This window comes from Scardinius erythrophthalmus (genome assembly GCF_964197995.2).
Source record: "Scardinius erythrophthalmus genome assembly, chromosome: 25".
NCBI classification, from domain to species: Eukaryota; Metazoa; Chordata; class Actinopteri; order Cypriniformes; family Leuciscidae; genus Scardinius; species Scardinius erythrophthalmus.
In genome coordinates, this window is record NC_138245.1 from 20,822,308 (window position 1) to 20,850,291 (window position 27,984).

Consider the following 27,984-nt stretch of genomic DNA (forward strand, 5'->3'; position numbering starts at 1 on the left):
GCCATTCTTCAGAGTCTCGCTTACATCAATTTGGAATGCGGCGCTGGAGAAAGCGTGGATAAATACTATCCCATGATAATGCATTGCGTAAACATTTGACGACTCTGCGTAGGTTTTCCTGTTATGACTACAAAAGGTATGGTAATATTTTCTTATTCGATAATACCTAAACATAGCCTGAAGACAGAGCACCAGATGAAAATTGAGCGTATCTGCCACTTCAACCAAAGTTTTACAAGTATTCAATCAAGTATTCAAATTTGGGCATAATAAGAAAATGTATAAATTATATATTTACTTTTATATAGTTCCAAAGCAATGTGTGAACTGAACGAAACTGAACAAAGTAACATTAACCCGGTATTCTCAAATCCATGCCTTATGTTGAAAGTATCTGCTGCAGTTCAGCAGAATGTTTCTATGTGTATGTGTGTGTGTGTGTGTGTGTGTGTGTGTGTGTGTGTTTTGGTTAAGTGATACTTTACGTGTATTTAAATGTTAGTTGGGAAAGTTTCCTAGCCCAGATTTTGTTATAGCTCAGATGGTGCCTTGTCATTTTAAGTAAAATAAAAGTGATGCAAAACCTACAACCTTCAGCAATAATAAGACCTTTGCAAATGTTGACCTCTATGATTCTAATTAGTAACAAAGAAAATCAGTTTTAAATTCTGAAAACTAATCAAATTGAGTAGATATGACTAAATATTGTGACATAAAATGGATGGGAACAAAGATGTTGTTAAACGTATGAGAGCACTTTATACAGTGTAAAATTTGCCAGCGCTAGTTATATGGAAGTTTAGTATTGTATAGACAGTGTAGAGAAGTTGTAAAGCTTTGTTTAGAACCCAAGAGGAAAGAAACCTGCACAGGGATTTTAGCTGCAGCGTGAGAATCACTTGCTTATATTGTTTCATTGTCTGAAGGTGGATATTATTTTACACACCATTCATTTATTGAGGTGGGAATACTCATTTCGGTGTCATGCTTATGAAGACACGTGAACCAGTCAGTCGGTCTCAGTCAAAACAGTCCAGAACTAAGCTTTTTATCTAATAAAGATTCCATTATTGAGTTGTCTTTCTTACAAAAGGAACAACATTCCTGATGTAATGCTGTGGAATCCAGTGATCAGTGGGACTCAGAGCATCAAGGGTGATTTGAGTGGGCCGGCATGAGAGGGAGGTGTGTAGACCACTGAACGTGAATAGCCCTGGAATCTGTGGTTTTGTTGGTTCATAGCCAGGGTCGGCCAAAGCGGAGCCAAGCAGCGTGTGTGTTTTGTTTGCTGCCGACAGCTCAGTTTTAAGGCTCTCATTAGCACCTCTGGATGTGGCCTAATACAATGACAGGCGCTGTAGTGATGTTTCTATTTCATCCACTTGTGCGGCAGCACATTTGATTACATTTGACTTTCATAATCTGTTGATTTGTTGTATTGTGTTATTCTAAATTCTTCTGAATAACTTACTTCCTGTCTCATGTTCCTTCCCATACAAAATATTTTGGACTGATGTCTTAAGTGATACAAGTAGTCACTCTAGAAAAGTGTGTCGCTTACAATCGAGAGTTTCCTTTCTAATTTACAAACTAATATGTCCATGTTCCTGTTTAGTGTTGATCTATGGAGACTTTCAGCATCATTCAGCTCTTGTAAACCTGAAAGAATAAGTCAGACATAGTATTTTATTAAACTGCATTACTTTTTTTTTTTACAGACCTAGAATATCTATCTACTGTCCTGTGCGGTGACACAAAGACTAAACAGGAACAGACTAAAGCCATGTGTAACCATAACACACTGATTTCAAAGAAACACTGTACTTCCTCTTGGATAAAGAAAGGACAATTAAAATAAGATATTGTTTTCATGAGTAACAGATAAAGGAACATCAATGCAATGCTGCCCTGCATATTTCCTTTTTTTTTGTGTGTGGTGGTGGTAATATTCCACTGAACTTGCAAACTATAATTTACATTTACAGGAATATTTCTCAATACAAGTTAAGTTCAATAAACAGCATTTGGGGCATAACTTTGATTACCACAACCATTAATTTCGACTCATCCCCTAGTTTTGTAAAACCAAAAAATCAAGGCTACAGTGAGGCACTTACAATGGGAGTGATTGGAGTAAAAAAATAAATAAAATTAAATAATTTTATAAAACAACTTACAATTATTATTATTTTAAAACATAAGCATTATTTCAGCTGTAAACTTGTTTTGTCACTTTCACTTTCAATTTAGTGTTTCAAGCATTATGTTGTCATTGTCAAATTGAAACTTTAAAAGGCTTGTAAGCCTTTTTTGGGCCTCATTCATTTCCATTGTAAGCGCCTCATTGTAAACTAGAATTTTTCTTCATTTTTAAAGAAAAGGAAAGACATTTTTGTAGTAGCCTAATCAACATTTTGCCAAGAGCTTTTGAAACCCGGAATATTCCTTTAATGAGCTCTCCAAAGTTTTTTTTCTTTCTGTTATTATTCTACTATTTGCCTGTTACAATGATTCAATGTGCTATGTATGAGCCACAAACATTTTCCACTAGTAGACATACCTCCCCAGTCGTAGCAGAGTGAGTTAAGCCAGGGTCTGTGAGGTCTGTTTCATCTGCTGAGTCTCTCCGCAGTTGTAATGAATATACGGAGGGAAAGAAGTCCTGGGGTTTGCAGCCGGAGGGATTCGTCCTGCGCTGCAGTGCTGGTGGTACCGCACATGACACTTCAGTCCACATCAGACAATCCATCTGTGCTTTGGCTCATTTGAAACCAATTTCCACTTTACATCCTCTTTAAGTTTCTCCCAAAAGGGAGCCTCATGGCCACACAACTACCAAATGCCAGGGTGCGGTGTTGGTGTTCACAGGCCTCAGGGATCCTTATTCCCTCTCTGTCTCACACACACTTTAATTATGCAGTGTCTTTTTTTCTATGGATGCTAGTTTGGAGTAATTACAAGTCTCTAATTATTGACAGTGACCCACAGAATGTATATTTTGGACCTTCCTATATTACTATTAAGGCTAAATATAACATTTCATCATGCTTCAAGATAGAAAGGTTTTTTCAATGTCACAAGATGGTTTGTTGAATGTTGTTTTGACAAAAGTCTTGCTATGGTTACCGAAGACTATTTTATTATTTTTTTATGTATCTGGAGTGGACTAATCCCAATCTTAAATAATGTTAAATAATCCGTATTTTCTTGACATCCCTTTTTTGTTTGCTATTGTTTGGATACACTTTCAGTAGCTATATCACATACCTTCGTTGCAGTATAATTGTTGTACTGTAATTTGGTTTAGCTTAATACGTGCTTCATGTGGTACCATCTAAATTGACTTATTTAAGTCAAGTCAAAAGGATTATTTAAAATGACTAAATTAATTAATCTGGTACTAGATTGGTTTACACCAACAATTTTATTTTAAGGGTTAGATGGTATAAAAATAGTTGCACATTTAACGGTTTATAATGTGCATGCAATATCATGCATAACAGTAATGTGAATAATACCTAGACATGTTGATTGTTGCAAAAAAAATTTGTTTTCAATATTGATAATAATAAGAAATGTTTCTTGACCAAATCAACATATTAGAATGATTTCTGAAGGATCATGTGACACTGAAGAAAATTAGCTTTGCCATCACAGGAATAAATACAAATTTTGTGTGTATATATATATATATATATATATATATATATATATAAACTGTTATTTTAAATTGTTAGTGCATGTGTGTAATATTTACTAAGGATTTGACATTCTACACTCTTTGGTCACTTTATTAGGTACATTAGGTACAAACAACTGAGCATCAGAATGGTTAAGAAAGGGGATTTAAATGATTTTGAACGTTGTTTGTCTGAGTATTTCAGAAACTGCTGATCTACTGGGATTTTCACGCACAACCATCTCTAGGGTTTACAGAGAATGGTCAGAAAAAGACATAAATATATCCAGTGAGCGGCAGTTGAAAATGTCTAGTTGATGCCAAAGGTGAGAGGAGAATGGCCAGACTGTTTTGAGCTGATAAAAAGGCAACAGTGTCTCAAATAACCACTTGTTACAACCAAGGTCTGCAGAAGAGCATTTTTTTGAACAAACAACACATCAAACTTTGAAGCAGATGCAGCAGCAGAAGACACGCAGGTGCTACTCTTGTTAGCTAAGAACAGGAAACTTAGGCTACAATTCACACGGGCTCACTCATCTGCAAAGCAACGTCTCGGTTACTGATGTAACCCTCGTTCCCTGAAGGAGGGAACGGGAGACGTAACGTCGACGTGACGACGTAATTGGGATCACTTCAGGGAGCCCTATCAACTTCGAGTGTCTACAGAACGAGCCAATGAACGTTGGCGTGCGTGAATCGCGTCACGCGCCCCGCCGCGCGGGTATAAACAGGAAGCGGGCGCACGCACACATTGTTTTTCGCTGAGGAGCCGAGATTTGTGACGGCCATGCAGCGATGGTCAGCAACGGTGGCGACGGGACGTTACGTCTCCCGTTCCCTCCTTCAGGGAACGAGGGTTACATCAGTAACCGAGACGTTCCCTTTCAGTCGCTCACGTTCGACGTAACGTCGACGTGACGACGTAATTGGGATCCCATGGAAAACGCCACGGTTGCTGCCACATCCAGCGCCCTACGCAAGACTCTCAGACCCCCAACTGCTGGGGCGGAAGATCTGCGTAGAGGGAGTTCAACTGCTGTTCCATTATACCCCACACAGCGGAACTCTTGGATAACACTGGGAAAGCGTACCTCTCCAGGGGAAAGAACGCTGCGGAGCCACATCCTGCCCGAAGGGAGGTAACATGTGGAGAATACACATATGGACTGGCCGAAGGGGCAGTGCGACATATGGAATGTCACTGGGGTGGCTCCACCCGAAGGGGGAGACACACCGGACAGTGACGGCAGAGCAGACTCTGCCAAGGGAAGACACGGGCTCACCGCAGGGAACTGGTCGTGGAAGAATACACATATGGGATCGCCGCAGGGATCACCACATATGGAACCCAGCCTAGCACAAGTTACACAAGCATACGAGCACTAGGCCTGGCGTCGGACGCTCCGCAACGTCCGACTGCCGAAGGGGTGCGGAGGAACTCACAGGGTTCGCCAATGGGGAACTCGACTGGAGTAAAAAGCGCACGTATCCGTTCCTAGGAAGGGAGTGGCGCAGCAAGCCGACACTAGAGCGGGAACTTCGGTGTTACCGGCTAGTAGAAGCGAGCACACAGGAAGAAACCGGCTCAACACGTAAGCTATAAAACCTAGCGAACGTGTTAGGTGTCGCCCAGCCCGCAGCTCTACAGATGTCTGTCAGCGAGGCGCCGAGAGCCAGCGCCCAGGAAGAAGCGACACTCCTAGTGGAGTGGGCTTTCAACCCAGGCGGGCAGGGCACGCCTTGGGCTTCGTAAGCCAAGGCGATGGCATCCACTATCCAGTGGGCCATCCTCTGCTTGGAGACAGCCTTCCCTTTCTGCTGGCCTCCGTAACAGACGAAGAGCTGATCTGAGGTCCTGAGGCTTTGCGTTCTGTCCACGTACAGACGCAGAGCGCGAACGGGACAGAGAAAAGCCAGGGAGGGGCTGTCGCGAGGAGCACTAGTTCCGGGAACCAGGTCCGGTTGGGCCAATACGGCGCAACTAACAAGACCTGCTCCTCGTCCTCCCTGACTTTGCACAAGGTCTGTGCAAGAAGGCTCACTGGGGGAAACGCATACTTGCGAAGGCCCCGGGGCCAGCTGTGTGCCAGAGCATCCGTGCCGAGGGTCCCCTCGGTCAGAGAATAGAACAACTGGCAATGAGACGTGTCCGGGGCGGCAAACAGATCTACCTGAGCGGTCCCGAAGCGCCTGAAAATCAGCTGGACCACCTGGGGATGGAGTCGCCATTCTCCCGGTAGCACCTGCTGCCGTGAGAGCTCGTCGGCTGCACGGTTGAGCAGGCCCGGAATGTAAATGGCACGAAGCGACCTCAGATGCTTCTGACTCCAGAGGAGGAGATGGCGGGCGAGTTGTGACATGCGGCGGGAACGTAGACCATCTTGGCGGTTGATGTACGCAACGGTCGCAGTGCTGTCCGTACGGACCAGTACGTGCTTGCCTAGTAGCAGCGTTTTGAAACGGCTCAGTGCAAGACGTACTGCTAACAACTCGAGGCAGTTGATGTGCCAATGCAGTTGAGGCCCCGTCCACAGACCTGAAGCTGCATGCCCGTTGTACGTGGCCCCCCAGCCGGTGGTAGAGGCATCCGTGGAGACCACAGAGTGCCTGGACACTTGTTCCAGGGGAACACCTGCCCGCAGGAAGGAAGGGTCCGACCACAAGCTGAGAGTTTGGCGACAGTGCGGAGTCACTTGGACCCGGCACGAGCCGCTCTGCCACGCCCATCTCGGGACTCGATCGTGGAGCCAGTGTTGGAGCGGCCTCATATGAAGCAATCCGAGCGGCGTAACCGCGGCTGCAGATGCCATATGCCCCAGGAGCCTCTGAAACAGTTTCAGTGGTGCCGCTGTTCTGCGTCTGAGCGTGCTCACGCAGTTCAACACTGACTGGACACGGGCCTCGGTGAGGCGCGCTGTCATGTTGATCGAGTCCAACTCCATACCAAGAAAAGAGATCCTCTGCCCGGGGGTGAGTTTGCTCTTTTCCCAGTTGACCCGAAGCCCTAGGTGGCTGAGGTGACTGAGCACCATGTTCCTGTGTTCGCACAACTGCTCTCTCGACTGGGCCAGAATAAGCCAGTCGTCGAGGTAGTTGAGGATGCGAACACCACGCTCGCACATGGGAGCAATGGCCGCCTCCGCGACTTTCGTGAAGACGCGGGGCGACAGGGCCAGCCCGAAGGGTAAGACCTTGTACTGATATGCCCGTCCCTCGAACGCAAAGCGGAGAAACGGTCTGTGTCGAGGGAGAATCGAGACATGAAAGTACGCGTCCTTCAGGTCGATCGCTGCAAACCAATCTTGGGGACGGATGCATTTGAAAATGCGTTTCTGCGTAAGCATCTTGAACGGTAGCCTGTGAAGGGACCGGTTCAGGACGCGCAGGTCCAAGATTGGTCGTAACCCACCACCTTTCTTGGGTACAATGAAGTACGGGCTGTAGAAGCCGGTCTTCATATCGGCTGGAGGGACCGGCTCGATCGCGTCCTTCGCCAGTAGGACTGCGATCTCTGCCCTGAGCACAGGGGCATTGTCCGCCAGAACACGGGTGAACAGGATGCCCTTGAAAGCAGGGGGGCGCCGGGCGAACTGAATCGCATAGCCGAGTCTGATGGTACGGATGAGCCAGCGAGACGGGCTGGGAAGCGTTAACCAGGCTCCCAGAGACCGAGCAAGCGGGACTAACGGCACCACAGACGTACCCGGGGTGGGGCAGCGCGGCGGAATGCAGGGACCCGACTCGGACGGCACAGCGGCCCGAAGTGGGGTCTGAGTGTGTGGTGCAGCACATACCTGCTTCCGTCGAAGGGCAGAGTGAGTGTGAGGAGGCGAGAGCACGTCCGGAACACAGCCACTGCTGCTCACTGGCGATGAAAGAGGGGCTCGGGAGTGACAAGGCATGGCGGCGTCGTCGACTGCCAAGCGCGCCCTCTTGGGGCCCAGAGGTTTCAGAAATTGCTCTTTTTTTGAAAATGTGGGTACCACTGACCCGTGGGTCAGTGGCGGAACAAAAAGAAAAGGAAACAAAAGATTCTCCGCCCGGCCCTCCACCGGGGGAAGGAGTGGCGCCTTCGCCATCTCCTGAAGAGCAACTTGATCCACCTCCGGGCCGCCCGTCTCAGGGTCGTTTGCACCGTCGCTTGCCTCCTGGTTTGGCAGCGGCCTGGACGGGCGGGGTCGGCTTCCTACGGCTTGCTCCGCGCTGAGGCCTGGATGGTTGCTGCTGCTGCTGGGGCTTAGCGGGAGCGGAGGACGCCGCAGAAGGCCGACCTCGGCGACGAGTAGACGGAGGGTCTGCGGCCGGCGGACGGGTGGGAGCAGCAGCGGTCCGCCGGGGCAGTATGTGCCGGATGGCCTCCGTCTGCTTCTGTGCGGCCGAGAACTGTTGGGCAAAGCTCTCGACCGCGTCGCCGAACAACCCAACCTGGGAAAGAGGGGCATCCAGGAACCGATATTTATCGGTGTCCCTCATATCCGCCAGGTTGAGCCAAAGGTGGCGCTCCTGGACCACCAAGGTGGACATCGCCTGACCGACAGAACGTGCGGTTTCCTTCGTCGCCCGGAGGGCGAGGTCGGTTGCCACACGGAGCTCCCGGAGGAGCTCTGGGTCAGAACCACCCTCGTTCATGTCCATGAGCGCCTGGGCCTGGTGGACCTGCAAGAGCGCCATGGCATGGAGGGCGGAAGCAGCCTGTCCACAGGCCTTGTAAGCCTTCGCCGTTAGACCGGACGAAAACTTACAGGCCTTGGACGGGAGGCGTGGATTACCCCGCCAAGAGGAAGCAGACGCCGGACACAGCTGCATCGCGACGGCCCGCTCCACCGGGGGGATATCCACATACCCCTTAGCTGCCCCGCCGTCGAGGGTGGCGAGGGGTGAGGAGCCACTAGAACGGCTTCGGGCACTATACGGTGCCTTCCACGTCCTAGAAAGCTCCTCATGCACTTCCGGAAAGAAAGGTACCGGGGCGGCGCACTGAGAACCAGCACGGCCCGCCCCGAGAAACCAATCGTCCAACCGAGAAGGTTCGGGACGTGGTGGAGGATTCCACGCAAGCCCGACCTTCTCGGCGGCCCGGGAAAGCATAGCAGTCCATTCTGGATCCGGCTCGGACAACACTACACACCCCGAGGGGGGCAACGCAGCCGAGTCGTCATTTCCAGAGGACAGCTCCCCCTCCGATGCTGCGATCGACATCTGGTCATCAGCCGGAGCCCCAAAGGAAACGGTTGGCCGTTCCGGAGAAGGACCAAGACGTTCACTAAGGAGCCCCAATGGCGACAGCGCTTGTGAGGCGTGAGGGGCCCGCGGAGGATGACTCGACGGGGAAGCCCTCACGGTAATCCTCAGATCACCCTGGTCATGCACCGAAGTAGGTCTATTCTGCGGGGCAGAATAGACACTAGATCGGGGCATAGGCGAGGGGACTGCACCTCCCTTGAGGTAAGCGAGTCTCGATCTAAGCGCTGCGATAGTCATATTCCCGCAATGGGAACATGAACTATCCACAAAAGCTGCCTCAGCGTGTTGAATGCCCAAACACGAGAGGCAACTGCTGTGGCCATCTGCTGGCGCCAGGGAACGACGGCATCCAGAAACGCACAAGCGGAATGACATCTTGAAAAAGACGCAGGGTCACGCTTGTGTTGCTCTTTTAGTAAAAATAAAAAAGGTTGAAAAAATACTCTCTCAGTGCTGAGGCACCCAGGGGTAGCCGCGGTGTGAATAAACACACAAGGAAACGCCCACCGAACCGACACACACACACACAAACACAGAACAATAGTGCTGTGAAAACAGCAGTTTGTGAGCTGCAATGCTCGCGGCCACCGCTGATCGCGCCGTCACACCAACACTGTAGGCAGAGAGTAGATCTCTTTGAAGTCTTCAAGGGCTGAATCTCTTTGTAGACAGAAGTCTCACGAAAGCTCGGCTCCGAAGTGAAAGACAATGTGTGCGTGCGCCCGCTTCCTGTTTATACCCGCGCGGCGGGGCGGGGCGCGTGACGCGATTCACGCACGCCAACGTTCATTGGCTCGTTCTGTAGACACTCGAAGTTGATAGGGCTCCCTGAAGTGATCCCAATTACGTCGTCACGTCGACGTTACGTCGAACGTGAGCGACTGAAAGGGAACTGCAGCAGCCACGTGATGCTATCATGTTAATATGGACCAATATCTCTGAGGAGTGTTTCTAGCACCTTGTTGAATCTATGCCACAAAAAATGAAGGCAAAATGGAGTCCAACCCGGCCAGTACTAGCAAGGTGTACCTAATAAAGTGGCCGGTGAGTGTATAATGGCAAAAGATTTAACATCATGCCTTTTCTGAATCTTCAGTATAAATGAAGTATAATTTCACCTCATAGTACACACCATTTTTTGTTTCTGGTGTAGACGGGACACAAGTGAAGGTTAATATGTGACTGTCACAGTTCACTGGTGTTCCCAGCATGCCTGAGCTCCCTGTCTGAATGGGCAGGATGGGGGAGATTCCCACAATAATAAAACTCTCTCCGGCTCCCATACGTGCTAATCCGACATCCCGGGAAGGGGGAGATATGAATCTACGGGCTTCCATACAAAATCAGTTCAACCTTGTAGACCGCTAAACCTATGGAAATCCAGTGGATGTGGCACTAAATAAACAATGTATTCAATCACAACTATCTTGAAAAGTATGTTAGTTTAGATTTGTGACCTGTCTCTGGCCTTGCAAAGTGCAAACTACTGTTGCCACGTGACGTCACATGCACTTTTGACATGACCCAAGAAACCCTTTTAACAGCAAAGAACTTGTACTGTAGCTCTCTTCATAACAGGTTGTGGTATAAATCTAAGGAAAGATTTAAAAAATAACAATAATTCTAGAATCCTCTAATTAGTGTCATCCCAGTAGTTAGCAGATAACCAAGCACTTATTATCTATCGTTGTTTTCTTAATCAGCATTTAGTCTGCTTAAATAAAATCAGTTTTTAGAAATATAAAATATTATCAACTGTGTTTTCTTGTCTGAAATAGAACACTTGGGCCTACTATAGTCTCTCCTAGCAGGGAAGTCCCTTTGGGGTTTATTCTGACACAAATAACATGATCCAGAAAACTCAATTACTTCCAACAAAACTAAAGTCTTGTAGCTAAATCTGGTCAGTTCAGAAGTCAGTGCTCAATTCAGTGTTTGTGGAGCCCAGCCCATGCTTATGTTAGGCAAAGGCAAGTAAGGATTCTGCCATCATGTTGTTCTAAACCCATATGACTTTCTTTCTAACACAAACTTATTGTATGGACTCAGAAAACTTGATATATATACTTCTATAGCTCATGTAGCTCATGAGTCTAATCAACCCTCTTTTTATGTTACATTTACGGTGCTTTGTTTTTGAAGCTTGAAAAATGTAGTTCCTGTTAATTTGTTGAAATGATCCCATTTTCACCCTATTGTTTGTGTGGTATCTTTGTTTGTTGTCAATATATACAAATGAGGGACTAAGAGGAAAATAGCATAAGTAGTCTTTTGTATTATTCTATACGCAAGTGCACATAACAGCAATGATTGATCATGAAAATAATTGCGTGACTTGATTTTCAAAGTGTTTCACACCAGGTATTTCTGTCAGGACCACTACCGTCAAATATGATTGACAATTAGCATACAGTTTGGATTGGCGGAATGGTTCCGTTCTGGGCGAGAACTCCCTGCGCATCCATGCAGCCTAGCATGGATAAGAGCAGGGAGAGCAGCAATAATCCCCCTTGGGGTAAACAGAACAGAACCAACATGAAAATTTGCAAATATATTTAATTCAAGATTTTAAAGTACAACATTATTCGATAATTATTCTGATTCAAGGGGAATCAGAATGTCAAATCCTGACTGGGCGAGAGGAGGAGCTGGGGATGGAGGAGGGTAATTAGCTCATGAGAAACGCGATAAAGCTGCTGATAATACTGAAGGAGTTTATATATGTATATGTATATGGTGATAGGCGTCGTATTCCTATAGGTAGATGTGGATCAGCTGAGGGTCAGCTGATGCGAGCTTGACTAACTTGACCTGCCAGAACTAACGCTACGCTTGATGTTTATGAAATTCAGTTTATTTGGACCTTAAAAGTTGCAATCCAATTCACATACTCACTTACATGTGCAGTACATGTATTCCAAACAAATACATGCAAAACAAAAAAATTTGCAAATATTTAGTAAATATTCAGTCTCATGGTCCACTGACCAGTAAGACATGAGAAATAAACATATGGGATATATTAAAGGGACAGTAAGTGGGATTTTCTCCCATCTAGTGGTGAAATTGTATTTTGCAATCAAATGAATAGTGCTCTCTAGCGCCTCACATTTTCAAATGTGTGTTGCAGCTACGGTAGCCATTATGTACCAAAAAGCTATGACAGGATGTCCTCTAATAGCACTTCATCGAGTTTTCCTTCGGGTGAACTGGTTTGTCATTTCAAACAAACTACAACTTGACACAACGAACAAACGAATGTTACAGTTTTGAACAAACAAAACTTACAACCTTGTTTATAGGGCCTTACTCAATAGTAGAGATACTACTTTGATACTATACCTTGAAATGTGCTGGGGTTTTTTTTATTTAATTTTTGATGTGCACAAATAAATGACAGGTACAATAAGATTTTCTTCTTCCTGTTCCTTTTTTTTTTCTTCGTTCATGCATGTTACGAATGAATGAATGAATGAATGAATGAATGAATGAATGACATTTTATGTATGACTTGAGCAATAAATAAATAAATACATTTTCAATAGCACAGGGAAGAACTTATAGGCCTACTGTCATATAGATATTTTTATATATTTTTTTGTCCATCCATTTAAAATCTAGGAAATCATTACTTTCTTCTGAAGAGATCACTTTACATAAAGACATATTAAATTAAGGCTTTTTATTCATATATAAACATTGCTCAGTTACCATTGCAAATCTCACCTAAATGTTTGCTCACTCAGTGTATGGGATAATTATTGGGATAATAATTGGGATAATGTGATAATTATTGGGATAATTTTGTGATAATTGCACAAAATAGCTTGTTTTTACTATATTTTATGTAGCCTAATAATTTCACAGTAAATCTCCAAATTAATGTAGAAACATCATAAAGACAGTATATTTCAAATAATTGTTTAATGGAATATTTTTATGAATGAAGTGTTATTTGATTCTGATGTCACTGCTGCACTGTCACATCATGTGGATCCCACACGCGTCCCATTTTCTCACAACTCTTAACGTTCATTTAAGACTTTATTTAACTCATTTAAGACTGCTCTGATGAGGATACTCAAAGCGAAAGCGCGAAAGAGAAGTCGAGTCTGGCGCGCGTCCTGTCAGCGTCACAGACAGCGCATTCTCTTTTGTATTTTTTCGCTTGCATGGTTAGAAGCATTTGCATGAAGAAGAATGTGATTATGTGAATATGATTATGAATATGATTATGATGATTATATAATGTAACACTAGACAAAGGATGACAGAAAAAATGCTGCTTTAATTGCGTTAAATATTTTGAACGTGTTAAACAGAAAAACATTAATCGCACGCGTTGCATTGACAGCAGCACGGACATAACCGATGTGTTTATGTGAATACGCGGCAAGACAGATGTTGTGACAATGTTTTCGTGTGTATTTGACTGTAAGCGCATCAATGAAAAATAGGCAGCTTTATGTGGACGCACTGGGAATAAGGCACGGAAATAAAATCATGCGCAAGCGCAACCTCCGCAATTCAACGCCGAAAACTTATGATTTGCATTTTTATTATAAATTTGTGCACATTATTTGTTGTTAGAGACTTCCGAAGATCCAAGATTGATGGTAAAAATTGTTTTTTACACAGCACCCCTGCTCTCGCCAGAAGCACCCCAGGGTGCCGCGTCACCCCGTTGGCTAATAAAAAAATAAAAATAAAAAGCCTGTAATTAAGACCGTAACATTGACTTACCTGTCGAGAAGAAAGCAGGCAACTTCAGCGTCTCTTTTGAAAGCTTTCTCCTGCATTAGCTATCCCGACATTATAATAACCCTTGTTTTTGTAGCCTAATCTCCGATCACGTTTCCTTTTACGTTCTTATTGTGGACTTTTTCGACGAAGAGGACTCGTTATCCTGTGACGTAACCGTGAAGTGCAGCCTTTTAAACTTGCCGGGGCAGTGACAAAAGCGCCTCTCACTGCTCTGCTCCGTTTCTGCTGGTTTCAGTCACGTGACGCGGGCTCTGAACGAAAACGTGTTGTGGAAACGCGTTGGCCTAGTACTTTTTGTCCCTCTCTGCTATTATAGTTTTTCAAGATGGCGGAACTACATGGAAGCCTCCGTGGACTTACCCGTCCCATGTATATAAAGATAATAAATTCTTCGTTTACGAGGATAAGTCAGATCATTGGCAGAGGTATTTGTACACCATTGAGGGCATATTTATGAATAAAAATATTGATTTTAGATAATAAAATACCTAAAAAGTTACTTATTGTCCCTTTAAAGATACATCAGTTATGTAAATGTACATCACGGCACTACGCATACATGTGCAAGGTATTTTTAAATATTTGATTGAAAAAATAGTTTGATTCATGCATTTCCTACTGATGGCATTTCAGGTCTACACCACCCCTTCTTATAGATAGAAATTAAGCCATCAATCCTATTATATTTTTATTATTTGGGTGCAGGTAAATCTAGAAACTGATCAAAGTCCTGTGACAATAAGCAATAATAAAGTAAAAACAACTGATAAAGGCCTGATTTTGATTAGTGTTATTTTTATTAGGCTATAAAAAAAATTGTGCCCATGGCTTTGATATTTTTACGTTCAAGTACTCGAATATGCAAAGTGACCATCCCATCCCTTATCCCTAAAAATTGACGCAGATTAATGGTGGAGACTAGTTGTGAAACCAGATACTGGTATGCTCCAGCAGTCGTGTTTCCTTGGTCATTTGTTGGGTGATAGGATGCTATCCCGTCTGGCAGCCGTGGTGGCTCCTATAGGCGTTTAACCGGCATTCTTGGAGAGCCAGTGTGAGGACAAGGATCCTGAATGTATGCGAGTGATGCATGAGAGCAGCAGGTGAGCACAGTATTCTGGAGAGCCTTTTCTCTGACATCTGTGTGTGGGTTGGTTTCCTATTGGTTCAGAATGTCAGAGTGGAATGATCATCTATACAATGCCTCACTGAGGGCACTGTATGCATGACAACAGCATTTACATTACAGTACCGTTAAAAGAATTGAATTGAACAAGGGGTTTGCTTGCTTGTTTGGGATTGTATCTTTACATTAGTAAAGTTACTAGAAAATTGCAGATAGGTAAGTTTGATCAGGGTATGAACTAAACCTTGCAGGACAGTAGCCCTCCAGGGCCGGATTTATGGAACCCTGCCGTACGTGTTCTTTTAGATAGGCTTATGGTTTGCCCACCAGTTGGGGGCAGCAGGATCTCATTAAAACAGACCTGTATAGGCCAAAAAGTTTGAGATTGATAGTAATCACTGCAAATTATATTAGATTAGAGATCTTTACAAAATATATTATCGGTATAACAATTTGAGTGTAAAAATCTAAATGCATTTCAGAATGTGTGATCCTGAGTATTTGTTTTCTCACCCTTTTAGAAGTATTTGAAGTGCATAAAAGTTTTGTGTAAAACCTGATGATCATGTTCTCCAGAATGATTTGAGAAGATCTGATTCTGAACAGCAACTTCAAACATCTGACCGTCTATACAAAAACATTCACATGATCACTGTCACAAATGTACTTATTTAATTAGTGACACAGAAATACTGCAGAAAGAAACTGAATAGTTCTTATTCATTTTATTTCTTAAACATTTCTTTGTTTTAATACAATGAAACTTTTATTGTTTATTTCCAAGATTGAATTAATTTGCCTTGTTAATACCTTTATGATTAGATTTCACCACTTCCTAAATACTTGTACAAGCTGATAACTAAGAAAACAGGGAGAGTTTTTATAGCCTTTGCCAAGTGTCTACAAGAGGTGTGACACTGTGATATCACACACACACACACACACACACACACACACACACACACACACACACACACACATAGGTATGTGCAAGACGCACCCAGGTTCATTTCACAGTACGAACTCCTACCGATGCTCATCCAGAGTCAGAGTGCAGTGTGGAGTTAGACATCTCATGGAAATCAACTGATTTTGTTTACTGGATACACATACTTTACGGGGAATCAGTGTTTAACAATATGTAAGTAACTACATTTTATTTTATATGATAAAGTCATGATACAAGGCATCATACAAGCTCAGATAAAAGCTTTCCAGCACAGTTGTCTTACATTCTATTTCTATTTTTACTGGTTTAAAGAATGTTTTTGTTTTTGGGTATTAATGTGTTTAAACCTTTTTTACGTGGATTTGACAGATTTTTCTTTTACCAATATTCACACTTTTTAAAATAACCTCTTATCGGTTCTTTAATATCGAGTCTACCGATAAATGACACCAACTTTTTACCGCCATTCATTCTCAAGTCAAGAAATGTGCAATGTTACTTATAGTCAGTAGAAGGTCTGTCGGGTTAAAGTGTTCGCAGATATGAAAAAGACAGTCTACTAATACTCTAATGAGAGTTGGTTGACATGTAGGAGCAACGTTACTTATAGTCAACAGAATGTCTAATGGGAACCATCAAAATAAAGTGTTACCGAAACTGGATTCTCAATGGTAGGCCTATTGGACATTTGAAAATCAAAATATAAAGAAAAAAATGTGTAATTCCTGAATGTGTCAATGGGGTTTTAATGATATTGGTTAGGTTTGATATTTATTTATAATATTGGTTTAATATTTCATCCATTGCTGGTAGAGCAGTAAACATGAATTAACATAAAATAATGACCTTATTGACATGAGCTTATTTCTTTGTGTTGTTTCTCTTTAAAGATTGTGATGTCATGAATGAGTGAACCGATTGCACGATTAGCAGAGAGCATGTCAGAGTCATCTGCGGTTTCAATGTAATAAAGTCACAGCTGTAATGCACTGACAGCTGACTGATTCTAATATCTAACATTGTTTAATCATTCACTAACTGTAAATATTCACAGCTTACTCAGGACAGTGTCATTGTGACGTAAAACAACATTTTGACATAATAACAGGAAGCTGGTGAGACTCTTGTCAGAGTCATACACCGCAGAACAAATGTGTCACAAGCTAGTAGTGCTCTGAACTTTGGCACTGTGATTTCAGAGATTGTGAAATGCCTTAAAAGAATTTTGTTTTTGACTATAAGAAGGTTATAATATATATTTATAATGCATAACACTAAGCACATCATAGTCTTGTATGCACATGCTAATTAGTCACTATCTTTTCCTGTAGCTAAAAAAGCCTCATAGTTTCAGTTCCCAGAAAATGTGTAAACCAATGTCAGATGTTTTGTGTAAAAGCATCTGCCAAACGCATGCATGTAAATGTAAGTAATGTGCAAACCAGTGCGTAGCTGATCACAATTCCCTTTAACTTCCTTTAAGTAGTATGAGAATCTGTTGTAGTGAATCAAGGTTAATTAATTACAAGTGAGTGCAATGAGGCATAGCAGCCCTCTTCATTAACCTCTTCTGCTGCAGGCATTCCAGTGTTGTAATCTAAGGACAGCACGCCCCTGTTCCTCCTGGAAATTAGACATTTTTCAGGAGGAAGAGTTCTTACTTGAATGCCCTCTTAGTTAAAGCTTCTCCTAAGCTCCTGCTGACTGCGCATAGCTGAGAGGCGTAGTTACACTGTGATTTTTAGTGGGCCTGTGAAAACTATTGTTTGTCAGAATAGTCTCCTGGAATCCGCTCTGACCCCTGTGGCTCTGGGTCAGGAGACCCGTCACGGCTGAGGGGCCTGAGTGGTTCCACGAGACTTGTTTTAGTTCGCTTTGGCTTGAACAGCTAACATGGTCTCTGGTGAGAGTGCATGAGTCTGATAAAAGATGTGTTTGCTTTGTAGGAACTCGTGAAGTAAGAGAAAACCAAGGCTTTCACTTCGAAGACCACTTGACCAGCAGTCATGGAAGGCAAAGAGGAGATCAGTGATACTGACAGTGGGGTTATTCTGCATTCTGGTAGGTTCAGTCTCAGTTACACCTTGGCTATAATGACACATTTTATGCTGTATTATGTAGTATGTGTTTGTGAGGTTAAAGGGATAGTTCACAAAAAATGACAATTCTGTCACCATATACTCACCCTCATGTCATTCCAAACCTAAATGACTTTCTTTCTTCTGTATAGTTCAACGAAAGGATTACATCTTTGCAAAATTGGAAAGCAGCAATTTTTTTTTATAAATGTTTTAAAAAGAGTTTATATATAGGCCTACACAACTGTTCAAAAGTGTGGGAACAGTACACATTTTTTGGAAAACAAACGAATAATTTTTTTAGCATGGATGCATTCAATTGACAAAAAGTGACTGTAAAGGTGTTTATAATTTTACAAGAGATTTCTATTTCAAATAAATAATATGAAATGTTTTTTGAGCAGCAAATCAGCATATTAGAATAACTTTTGAAGGATCATGTGACACTGAAGACTGGAGTAATGTCTGCTGAAATTTCAAAATTCAGTAATTTGTCAGAACAGGAATAAATTACATTTTAAAATGTATTAAAAATGTGATACTATTTCACAATTATTTTGATTTGATTGTATTTTTTACAAAAGCAGCCATTAGATACTGCATAAAAAAAGTACCAACCCCAAAGTTTTGAATGGTAGCTTTAAATTTTTCAAATGCATAATTTAGTGGTTAGTTTCCACTTCTTTCACTTCTAAAAAGGAACGTTGTAATGTGCATTATTACACCTGTAAGGGTTGAATCGGAAGCAATCACCACACTATAGCAGGTTTTTAAAGGCCCTTTTAAACCAAAACAACTCCTAATAAACACATTATTTTCTGTGCAGGTGAACGTTTTTCTTTTTTGTCCTTGTTCAGTTGTCTCTTTGTGTGCTGTCACATGATTGATTGAAAATGTATGTTAAAGAATTCAGTAGATAAGCTCTCTAGACATGCCAGAGGCGTTTGCCTGCACTCACCGGATACAGAAGAAATAAATTCTTTGTTGTCACTCATTTAGCCGTTTTCAGCCGTTTTCATTTTTGAGCATATCACAGTTGATGAGTATGTGTTTCCTGAAAGTTTACATCAGCTTCTGAGGTGTGCACGTGAGCAGACATTGATTATAATTTGCCATCATCAGGTTTTTTTGTGGTTATATACTATATTTGTGCTGCCAATCATAATTTAGTTAGTTATTTAGATTTAGTTCAGACAGCATTTAGATTTATATCATCTTTTCACGCTATGCTAGTATTGAAACAAACACTAATTCTTCATATAATTGCTGATTTTCTGTTATTATCTTGAAGCTTCTCTTTATCAGAATGTGTTTTACGTGTTGTAGGGCCTGACAGCCCCACCACAGTGATGAAGGATGTAAAAACTCATACTCGAGTCATGAAACTGAAGCAGCAAGCTCTGGAGGACAGGCTGAAGACGTGCTTAAAGGAGCTTAAGAAACTCTGCATCAGAGAGGCCGTAAGTCACCACTGACACTCACAAACATGCATATGGACCCACCAAAACACTACTAAAGAGAGACAAGGAAGTTTTCACATTGGAATTAGGGGGAATTAGAGGGGACTTCCAATACACGCTGATAACATCATGTTTTTAAAGTCCTATTTACTTTTTCATAAGGTGTGTTGATAAAAATCTTCCTAGCAATAATCAAAACATTCTCACCTCTCTAAAGAACATGACAGGATATTTAATACATGTAAAAAAAAAAAAAAACATATATATGGCATAGACTGAGTGAGAAAGTCACTAAAGTGCATCATCTTCAGACCCAGAGGCTTTCTGGTGTATTAGTCTTCCTAGTAAGATGTTAAGTCACAAAAATGCATCATTGTTTCCTGTTGGAGTCACTTGCTGGGGCTTGTTCAGGTGTTCTTCAGTGTCTGATGACACCTTTATGTCACAATAAGTCTGAAGTCACGCCAGTGCGTGTATCATCCGTTTTTGAAGGGCTTCACCTCTATTGTGGTTCTTTAAAAAGCTGTGGGCTCGTGGTTTTTGTCTCAAAGAAAATTGTATCTAAACCTATGCTGGCATGGATTTGGGGAAGATAGATGGCAGGTTTAGTTTGGCAGGTAGGGCTCTTGGTACGGCTTAGGAAAGAACCAAATATTTCAACAAAAGGCTTGCATAATATAGCGGTTGAAAGCAATAACTTGTCCCAACTCGCTGAAAAGCTTCACACTGGAGAAACAGGAATTCTGGTTAAAGGCTTGTTCTTGATAACTTGCTTGTGACTAATTTTTTTTTTTTTTTTTTAGAAACTTAATTAAGTATAATTAACGTAATTATTCTTACAAATTGCACGGACAAATTACAGATCTGCTTGTCCGCCCCCATAAAATTTAAATACCAGTCTTAAAGACATCAGTTGTTGGAATACACAATATATCAGTACTATATTTGGATTGTATATTTAATTGTGTTATTCATTTCCTCTATTTTTACATCTACATTTGCCTTTATTAAAATCACTAATAATAATTGAATAATATTGTTAAATCTAATATTCAGCAAATTTAAAAATGAATATACATTTTTCATACTGTGCAATATAATGTCGTGATGCCTAAATTCACTTGTAGCATTTTAAAAGATTGATTTTAGTTTTTACTGTTTTAATTCTTATTTAGACTAAATAGTATAGTATTTTAATATCTGCCATTTTGCGGCTGTAAAATAAAAGCAGTTATCAGCTGGAATTTTAATATTGGTGCATTCCTAATCAATTCCCTCTTCTCTTTCAGGAGCTCACTGGACATTTGTCCTCAGACTATCCCCTGTTACCTGGAGAGAAGCCGCCTCAAATTCGCAGGCGCATTGGAGCTGCTTTTAAGTTAGATGAGCCAAGCATCCTACATAGAACTGAGGTAAAGACACTTATTCACAGAGATAATAAAGATCTGGATAAAAAATGACTGTTTCCAAGTCATTAGACCTACTCTAAAGGTTCAGTATTGTTTCTATAAATAAGTGTGAATCTTATAAACCAATCACGAACATGGCACACAGGACTCTGAGCTGAGCTCTGTGGAGGCTGATCTGGCTCTTCAGCAGCAGATACACATGGCGGCCCAGAGGCTGTGTCAGGAGAAACATCTTAGCAAGGCTGTGAAGAAGAGTCATCTACTTCAGTACCAGCGGGAGGAAAGGAAACTCAAAGATCTTCAGGAAGCCGTGTTCAGGTTGCGACTGGAACGCGGCCGATCCTCACCACGCCCTGGCATGGTAGCACAGAGAGGTGAGGGATTTATATGAGCACTTTTTCTGGTTATTTTTCTGTTTTCTTTGCACTTTGTAATGAGCTTGAACATCAAAGATCATCTTGTTCTTACATTTATCTATGTTTTGTATCAAGGCGCTTCAGACGATAGCTCATTGTCAGACTCGGCTGTGCTTGATGAGGGTAAGTGAAAACCATTTTTTTTTCTTAAATTGTAGTATGTATATACTATGAATAATTAAAAAAATGTAAATAAAATCTAAAAAATAAATATACAATATTTTATACAAATGTAAAACATAATATATACATTTTCATATATATGTATACAAATGTAATATATATATATATATTTTATATATAATTATTTTGAAAAAAAAAAAAAACATTTTAGTCATTTTCCCATGTACCATTAATTAATATAATCTCTCATCCATGTTTCAGAGGAACTGTCTTCCCAGCTTTCTTCAGAGCCTCCTGCTCCTGCTGTGGATCTTCACCCTCCACGTATTAACATTTTTCATCCCGCTCCTCATACACCTATGGGCCCCTCCTACCGGCCCCTCGAGGCCATTTCCCATCAAACCCCCCCACAATCCCTGGAGGACTTGCACACATGCCAGAGTCCAATCTTAGAGCATGACCCTTCCCCCATTCAAAACTCTCCCTGGATGGAGACTAGTTTGGACGAGCCCTATCAGAAAAATAAAAAATCTCGCTCTAATAGCATCAAATCCAGGTATATCTATCTTTTTTATTTTTTGAATCTTTTAAAGTGCAAAGCGAGAATTAAATGTGAAAAGCATGTGATCCATGACCTTTGAAAAACAGTTTTGACACACCTGGTCATTAAGACATCACATAGTAATTTTTGGGGTGGGTACGACCACACCTCCTCTTCTCTAATGGTTGTCTCAAGGGTTGATTTATGGAAGGCATGTATTGTTGTCAGTTGAACACTCATAACGAAACTACAGCTGTACTGTTTCTATTTTGTCTTCGTAATTGTGAAAGTAACTGTTTTTGTTTTTCCATGCATCTGTAGTCCTGCTGTTACCCCCACGTTGCCTCCTCTTGAAGTTTGTCTTGCGGAGGCCGGGATACCACTGCAAATACCCACCCATGCTGCCCTGAAACACACACAGTCCTGCAGCGCACCCTCCACTCCAGAGATGCACCTGCGCAGGAGACAATCCATTGGGTCTGCTCACAATTTACTCAATCTCTTTTATACACTACTGTTCAAAAGTTTGGGTTCGGTACGATTTTTATTGGTTTTTAAAAAACAAACGTTCTTTATGCTCACCAAAGCTGCATTTATTTAATCAAAAATAAGCAGTAATATTGTCAATACATTTAAAATAACAGTTTTTTTCTATTTGGATATATTTATGTAATTTACTCCTGTGATGGCAAAGCTGAATCTTCAGTCACATGATCCTTCAGAAATCATAATAATATGCTGATTTGCAGCTCTAGAAACATTTCTTGTTATAAGCAATGTTAAAAACAGTTGTGCTGCTTAATATTTTTGTGGAAACCATTATATATATATATATTTTTTTTTTTTTTTTTTTTGATTCTTTGAATGTAAAGTTCAAAAGAACAACATTTATTTGAAATAAGAATCTTTCTTTACTGTCAGTTTTGATCAATTTAATGTATTCTTGCTGAATAAAAGTTAAAAAAAAATCATACTGACCCCAATCTTTGGAACAGTTGTATCCACCTCAGATCATATGTTTCATAGATATTATGGCCATCTCAAATCTTGACAAATGTATTAATTTCTCTTTTTAACAGATTTCCCAAGACTGAACCTAACCCTTATGATCCCGAGCAGGAGCGTGGGCGCTCAAGGGGCCCCAGGAGACGGTTGACAGACTTTGTGGTGCCACCATCATACTCCCCCATAAGATTGAATGTTGGAAGTCCTGTGTACTACTCTAGTTCTGAGGACAGCAACTCGGAGCACTCGGTGCATTCCTACGCCAGCTCGCCCTGCCAGGAGCACCCTGGGGAACTTCCGTGGCCCTACCAACTTCAGCACGGATATCACTATTCCAGCCTAGCCGATAGCCATGTGCCACAAAGATCCTCCCCTACCCACTTCTACAAGAACCCTCAGTACCAGTCCTCACCTAGTTTTTCAAGAGGGTACGTTGAGGACGGATGGGGTCACCCCTTAGAAATGGACAGCGGAAGGTCGTACATAAGCCACCAGGCCCCTTCACCTGTTTATTCTTCAAATGGTCACTATGAGTACTACTACAGTGAGGCTTTGCCCTCCCTGCCACGAAGTTGCAGGGTGTTACCCGCCCACGTGAAACTGTCACGGGCCCCTTCGCTAAGAGAGTGTCCTCAGCACCCTAGCAGGGGCCTGCCGCGGCAGGTGGTGTCGGAGGAACTCAAATCATGGCATCAGCGCAGCCAACTCCAACCGCCTCGACCTCACTCACTGGATCGGAACAGGCAGGGCCCGCCCCGCATCCGAAATGCACCTGGGCAAGAGTCCCCGCTTTCGCTTTCCCAGCACCACAGGTTCCAGGAACAACAGGTAAATAGTCGTTCCTCACAGTCACTCAGAATAAATGGGCGGAAAATGTATTGACCCGCAATGAGTTCAAAAAGGAAAAAATCCCCAAATATGTATCTATCTTGCCTCTGTGTGAAATTGAATACCGCTGTATCGCCTTGCCATCGTGTATCAATCTGTTGGGAGAGGAATTTCCAGAAAAGGCAGATCAGTTACGCACTGCCCAGGCCTGTCTGTGGAACTGGGAAAGGTTCTCTTGATGCTCTGCTGCGTCAAAGTGAGATCACTACTGGATCTAGGTGTGGTGTTCATCTGTGAAAGAGCTTTTGATTGGAATTAGGGTAGGCACAATAGCTAACCGCACACAAATCACAATTGTCGTTTTGTTGTTTATGGTTGAGACATTAGAACACTACGCTATAAATCAGCGCACACGACTGTTCAAAAGTCGGGAAGGTTTTTGAAAAATGTTTCTTATGCTCACCAAGGCTGCATTTATTTGATCAAAAATACAGTAAAAACAATAATAATGTGAAATATTATACAATTTAAAATAACTTATCTATTTTAATCACATTTTAAAGTGTAATTTAATCCTATGATGGCAAAGCTGAATTTTCAGCATGATCCTTCAGAAATCATTATAATATGCTGATTTGCTGCTAAAGACACATTTCTTACTATTGCTAATGTTGAAAACAGTTGTGCTGCTTAATATTTTTGTTGAAATCGTGACTTTTTTTTCCAGGATTCTTCGAGTAGAAAGTTCTTTTTGATATTGAAATCTTTTGTAACATTATAAATGTCTTTACTGTCACTTTTGATCAATTGAATGCATCCTCACTGAATAAAGGTATTCATTTTTTTATTTTTTTATTCTTTGAACTATAGTGCATGTGAGTATGAGCAGTGTGTTCTCGCTCGGTCTCGTGATACCGCTCCATTTTGAGTATGACATATATTAATAAATAAAAACGATTGCATGTCAACAAGAATTCACCATGCTGATAGACTATTAGCAGTCAAAATAAACATTAAAACGTTGGAAACATGATCAAAAATACAAATGGTCAATTAAAATGAATGACTAGCATGGATGACTTCAGATTTCCTGTGTAATTAAAAAAAGGTGTTAAGAAAAGAATTAGATGCTCCTGTCACACAAGGAAATAAAATCTAATGGATCTAACTCGGAAAGGTCATGGAAGTTGTGGCGTGGGTACAATGATTTGTTCAAAATTTACAACAATTATATCATCATACTAAAGCATTAATCTCACAACTGTAAAGAAATTGCCCAAACATTATTTCACTTAATATATGGTATAAAAAGACACACTTTGAAATCACTTTACGGTAGAGCGGTAAGGTGGGTGCAGATTGTCAAATGGAGCAAGCTCACGAGTGGTTTTCCCACACCAATAAATTAGCAAGGAGTGGGAAACCCCAGAGTGGAGTTAAAGCGGTGCGATTACACACTCCATTACACTCACATACTCTGCTGTAAATGCAACAAATACTTCATCAGGGATCATTTGCTTACTTTGAGTTTATTTGTATTGACACATACAGGTTTTCATTCCACTCAAAGCTTTTTTCACTCCCCACGGTCATGAACTTTCCCGTTAACAAAACAATTTAGTGGGAAAACATGCATTCAAGGTTGTTCTGCTGTTTATTTCCATTCAAGCTTATGGTGGCTAAAGTGTGTGAACTTGATATGTAGGTGAGCATTCCATTCCTCAGGGACAAAAGCTCGATTGGACGGAAGGAAACAGTGATAGTGGCCAAGCCCATTACCTCCTTTATTTGTGTAGAGAAAGCCAGATAAGTTGTTTGGCCAATGCACCTCTATTCCGACTTTAGTTTCCCCTTCAGCAACATATTAATAGCTGGCATGTTCCCAGCTGAAGCCAATAGGTGTCTTTGTTAGCTTGTTTTCCCCCTCTTGCTAAGCATTGAATTTAATCGTTCATAAGATTGCAATGATACACCAGGACACCTTGAGCATATGCTGTGGTGTCACTCATCAAACCACAGTCCATTGTTAATGATAATTCTTAAAGACCTAATAATGTTCACTCTAATCCATTACTAATTGAAGTACTTGTGTAGTGAAGTTCTCTATTACCCAAAAAAAAAGTCACATAGAAACCGAACTTTGAATTTAGAAGACTGTTAGTCATTTAAACTAGATTTGATGCCTCAAAACAGCATAAAAATTGTTTATTAAACCAAAAAATCAATGAAATAAGAACTGTGTAGGCCTAACAATATGGAAAAATGATAACATGACAGACTGAATAGTAAGATTTATAAATAAATGAACATCAGTGGATGTGTGATTTACATGCCTAACATAAATAACAAATATTTATTTATTTATAGTATAGAATATTTTATGCTTATTATATTAGTAATAGATATATTAATAAGTGAAAGGTTTATTTTGCTATCAGAACTATGCAAGGTTATATTGTTAGTTGCATTTTTTTTTTTTTTTTTGGATTTAACCGTTTTTTACCCCCCAACTGATGTCTGAAACACATTTTTGAGTTGCGACACATCATTTGAGAACCACTGATTTAAATGAATCCCAAACACAAACTGTTTTTCAAAGAAGAATGTGGGTGCCAGTGTTATTTTGGTGGGAGTTGGGTAATTTACACTACAGTGAAAATGTGCAATCAGACACCTGGAAAATGCAATGCACATGTACCAACAAGTCAAAAAACAAATGATTGAAAATTCCCTGTTGAATAAATTTAAGTTGGAAAACTAATGCCTTCAAGACACAAGAAAAACGAGGAACCTTGGGTTGTGCAATGACACACATTCACTCATTTTGAAATTTACCAGAAACCACAGGAATCCTAAACCACAAACTTTCGGATGCATGATTTGGTTGGTTAATTTAGTCATTTGGTCTTGGAGACATTTAGATTGTGGGACTATCAGCACTGCCTGAGGCACACATTTGCTTCATTCCTATATCATGTCATGCAATGATTTACAGAGCCATGTGTTTCAAATGCAGAGGCAGCTGGGGTTGACCTGAAGACTACTACTTTAAATATCTCCAAGGAACTTTGATAATAAACATTATGGTTTCTCCTGTCCTGTGAATCTCTGCTTTAACACACTGACTCAATATTTCAGAAAATATTGGGATGGAATGGGGCTAAATTCTGCAAATACAATCTAAAACATTTCATAACAGCCTTGTACACTTGTGATCTCCATGATTTAAGACCCAGCTGTTTTTTAACCCTAGCCAGATTTCTGACACACCTTCAGTCAACACCACTGAGCTGCTGATTGTGCAGTTACACCCTAGTTTCATTTACTATTAAGACTACATGCAGTCAAGGATTACTAGAATGTTAAACCAATGCAAACAGATTTCCCTATGGACTGACCTGGTTTCTTTTTGCTTTGCTCCTCCAGGTATCCCAGAAATGGGTCAATCTGGGGACTCCAGATAGGATGTATGAGGATGGCTCTGAGGTTGCCAGCCAGGTGTGAAACCATGAAAACCCTTCTGATGAGAGTCATATTTATTCAATAATTTATTGAGCTAATGGACTAAAGTATATACTTTTAACATCGATTAAACACACACACATAGGGATATGTCTAGAAAGGCATCACTTTCTATGAAATGCCTCGTCAAAATGAGTTTTACTGTGAAAGACAATTTTTAAAAATGTTTTATAGATTTTTTATAGATTAACATATACTTATAGATTTGTTTTTTGTACAATGAAATAAAAAAGTTATTTGTTACTAAGTGTATTTTTATGTTTCTTGGTTAGTGTATGCTAATACTAAGATCAATAAAGTTTGTGATTTAAAAATGATGTTTGTACACTAATGCAATCAATCTTCGTTCTGATTAAATAATTACTGTTTGGTATGTTAGACTTTTTTAAAGGTTTCTCTAAAGGCAAATGTAAACTTTCAGATGTTAAATGCTGATTAGTGTAATGAAACATCTTTGTAATTAAGTACACCACCTCACCATAATGGGGACATGATCACAGCGACATTCTTATAAATCAAGATCTGGAGGGCAAACATAATGTGTAATTAAAAAGCTAACCATTACATTTGATATTCCATTTGCCTATGCTGTTATTTCTTAAATAATGCAAAGAAATGCCGAAAAATATCAATTTAAACATTGGAGGAAAAATATAATCCAGGCTGCTGCTACTGAAGAATCGCACAACTGTCAAGTGGCAACTGTTACTTTTCTCAACGCTCTTTTGGATGAGCCTATCACTGATTATTGGATTATGAACGTTTTATAGAGATTGGTGGTGATGAGTTCCGTTAGAATATGAGATACCAATACTTGGAACTTCTATATTTAAAATA

The 27,984-nt window shown here is 41.2% G+C and overlaps 1 protein-coding gene across 2 annotated transcripts; it reads left to right on the forward strand.

Moving 5' to 3' along the window:
- inavab (innate immunity activator b) lies at positions 1-27,456 on the forward strand. 2 transcript variants are annotated; one of them, XM_081357478.1, is made up of 10 exons: positions 1-136; positions 17,712-17,826; positions 19,170-19,303; positions 20,593-20,715; positions 20,858-21,086; positions 21,204-21,251; positions 21,513-21,807; positions 22,114-22,269; positions 22,872-23,625; positions 27,052-27,456. In XM_081357478.1, exons 2-10 carry the CDS (start codon positions 17,772-17,774, stop codon positions 27,127-27,129), a joined length of 1,872 nt encoding a protein of 623 aa, XP_081213604.1. In that variant the 5' UTR covers positions 1-136; positions 17,712-17,771; the 3' UTR covers positions 27,130-27,456. The 2 variants fall into 2 exon arrangements, with proteins under 2 accessions (XP_081213604.1, XP_081213603.1); XM_081357477.1 differs by lacking the exon at positions 1-136 and adding an exon at positions 15,823-15,957.
- Positions 27,457-27,984: the final 528 nt, after the last annotated feature.

What these genes read in the sequence shown, in the direction of transcription:
- inavab (XM_081357478.1), top strand. Translation starts at nt 17,772, where the DNA reads ATGGAAGGCAAAGAGGAGATCAGTGATACTGACAGTGGGGTTATTCTG. An exon ending in TGGCATGGTAGCACAGAGAG is followed by an intron (nt 21,087 to 21,203) that starts GTGAGGGATTTA and finishes TTTTGTATCAAG; the next exon opens with GCGCTTCAGACGATAGCTCA. An exon ending in ACAGGTTCCAGGAACAACAG is followed by an intron (nt 23,626 to 27,051) that starts GTAAATAGTCGT and finishes TTGCTCCTCCAG; the next exon opens with GTATCCCAGAAATGGGTCAA.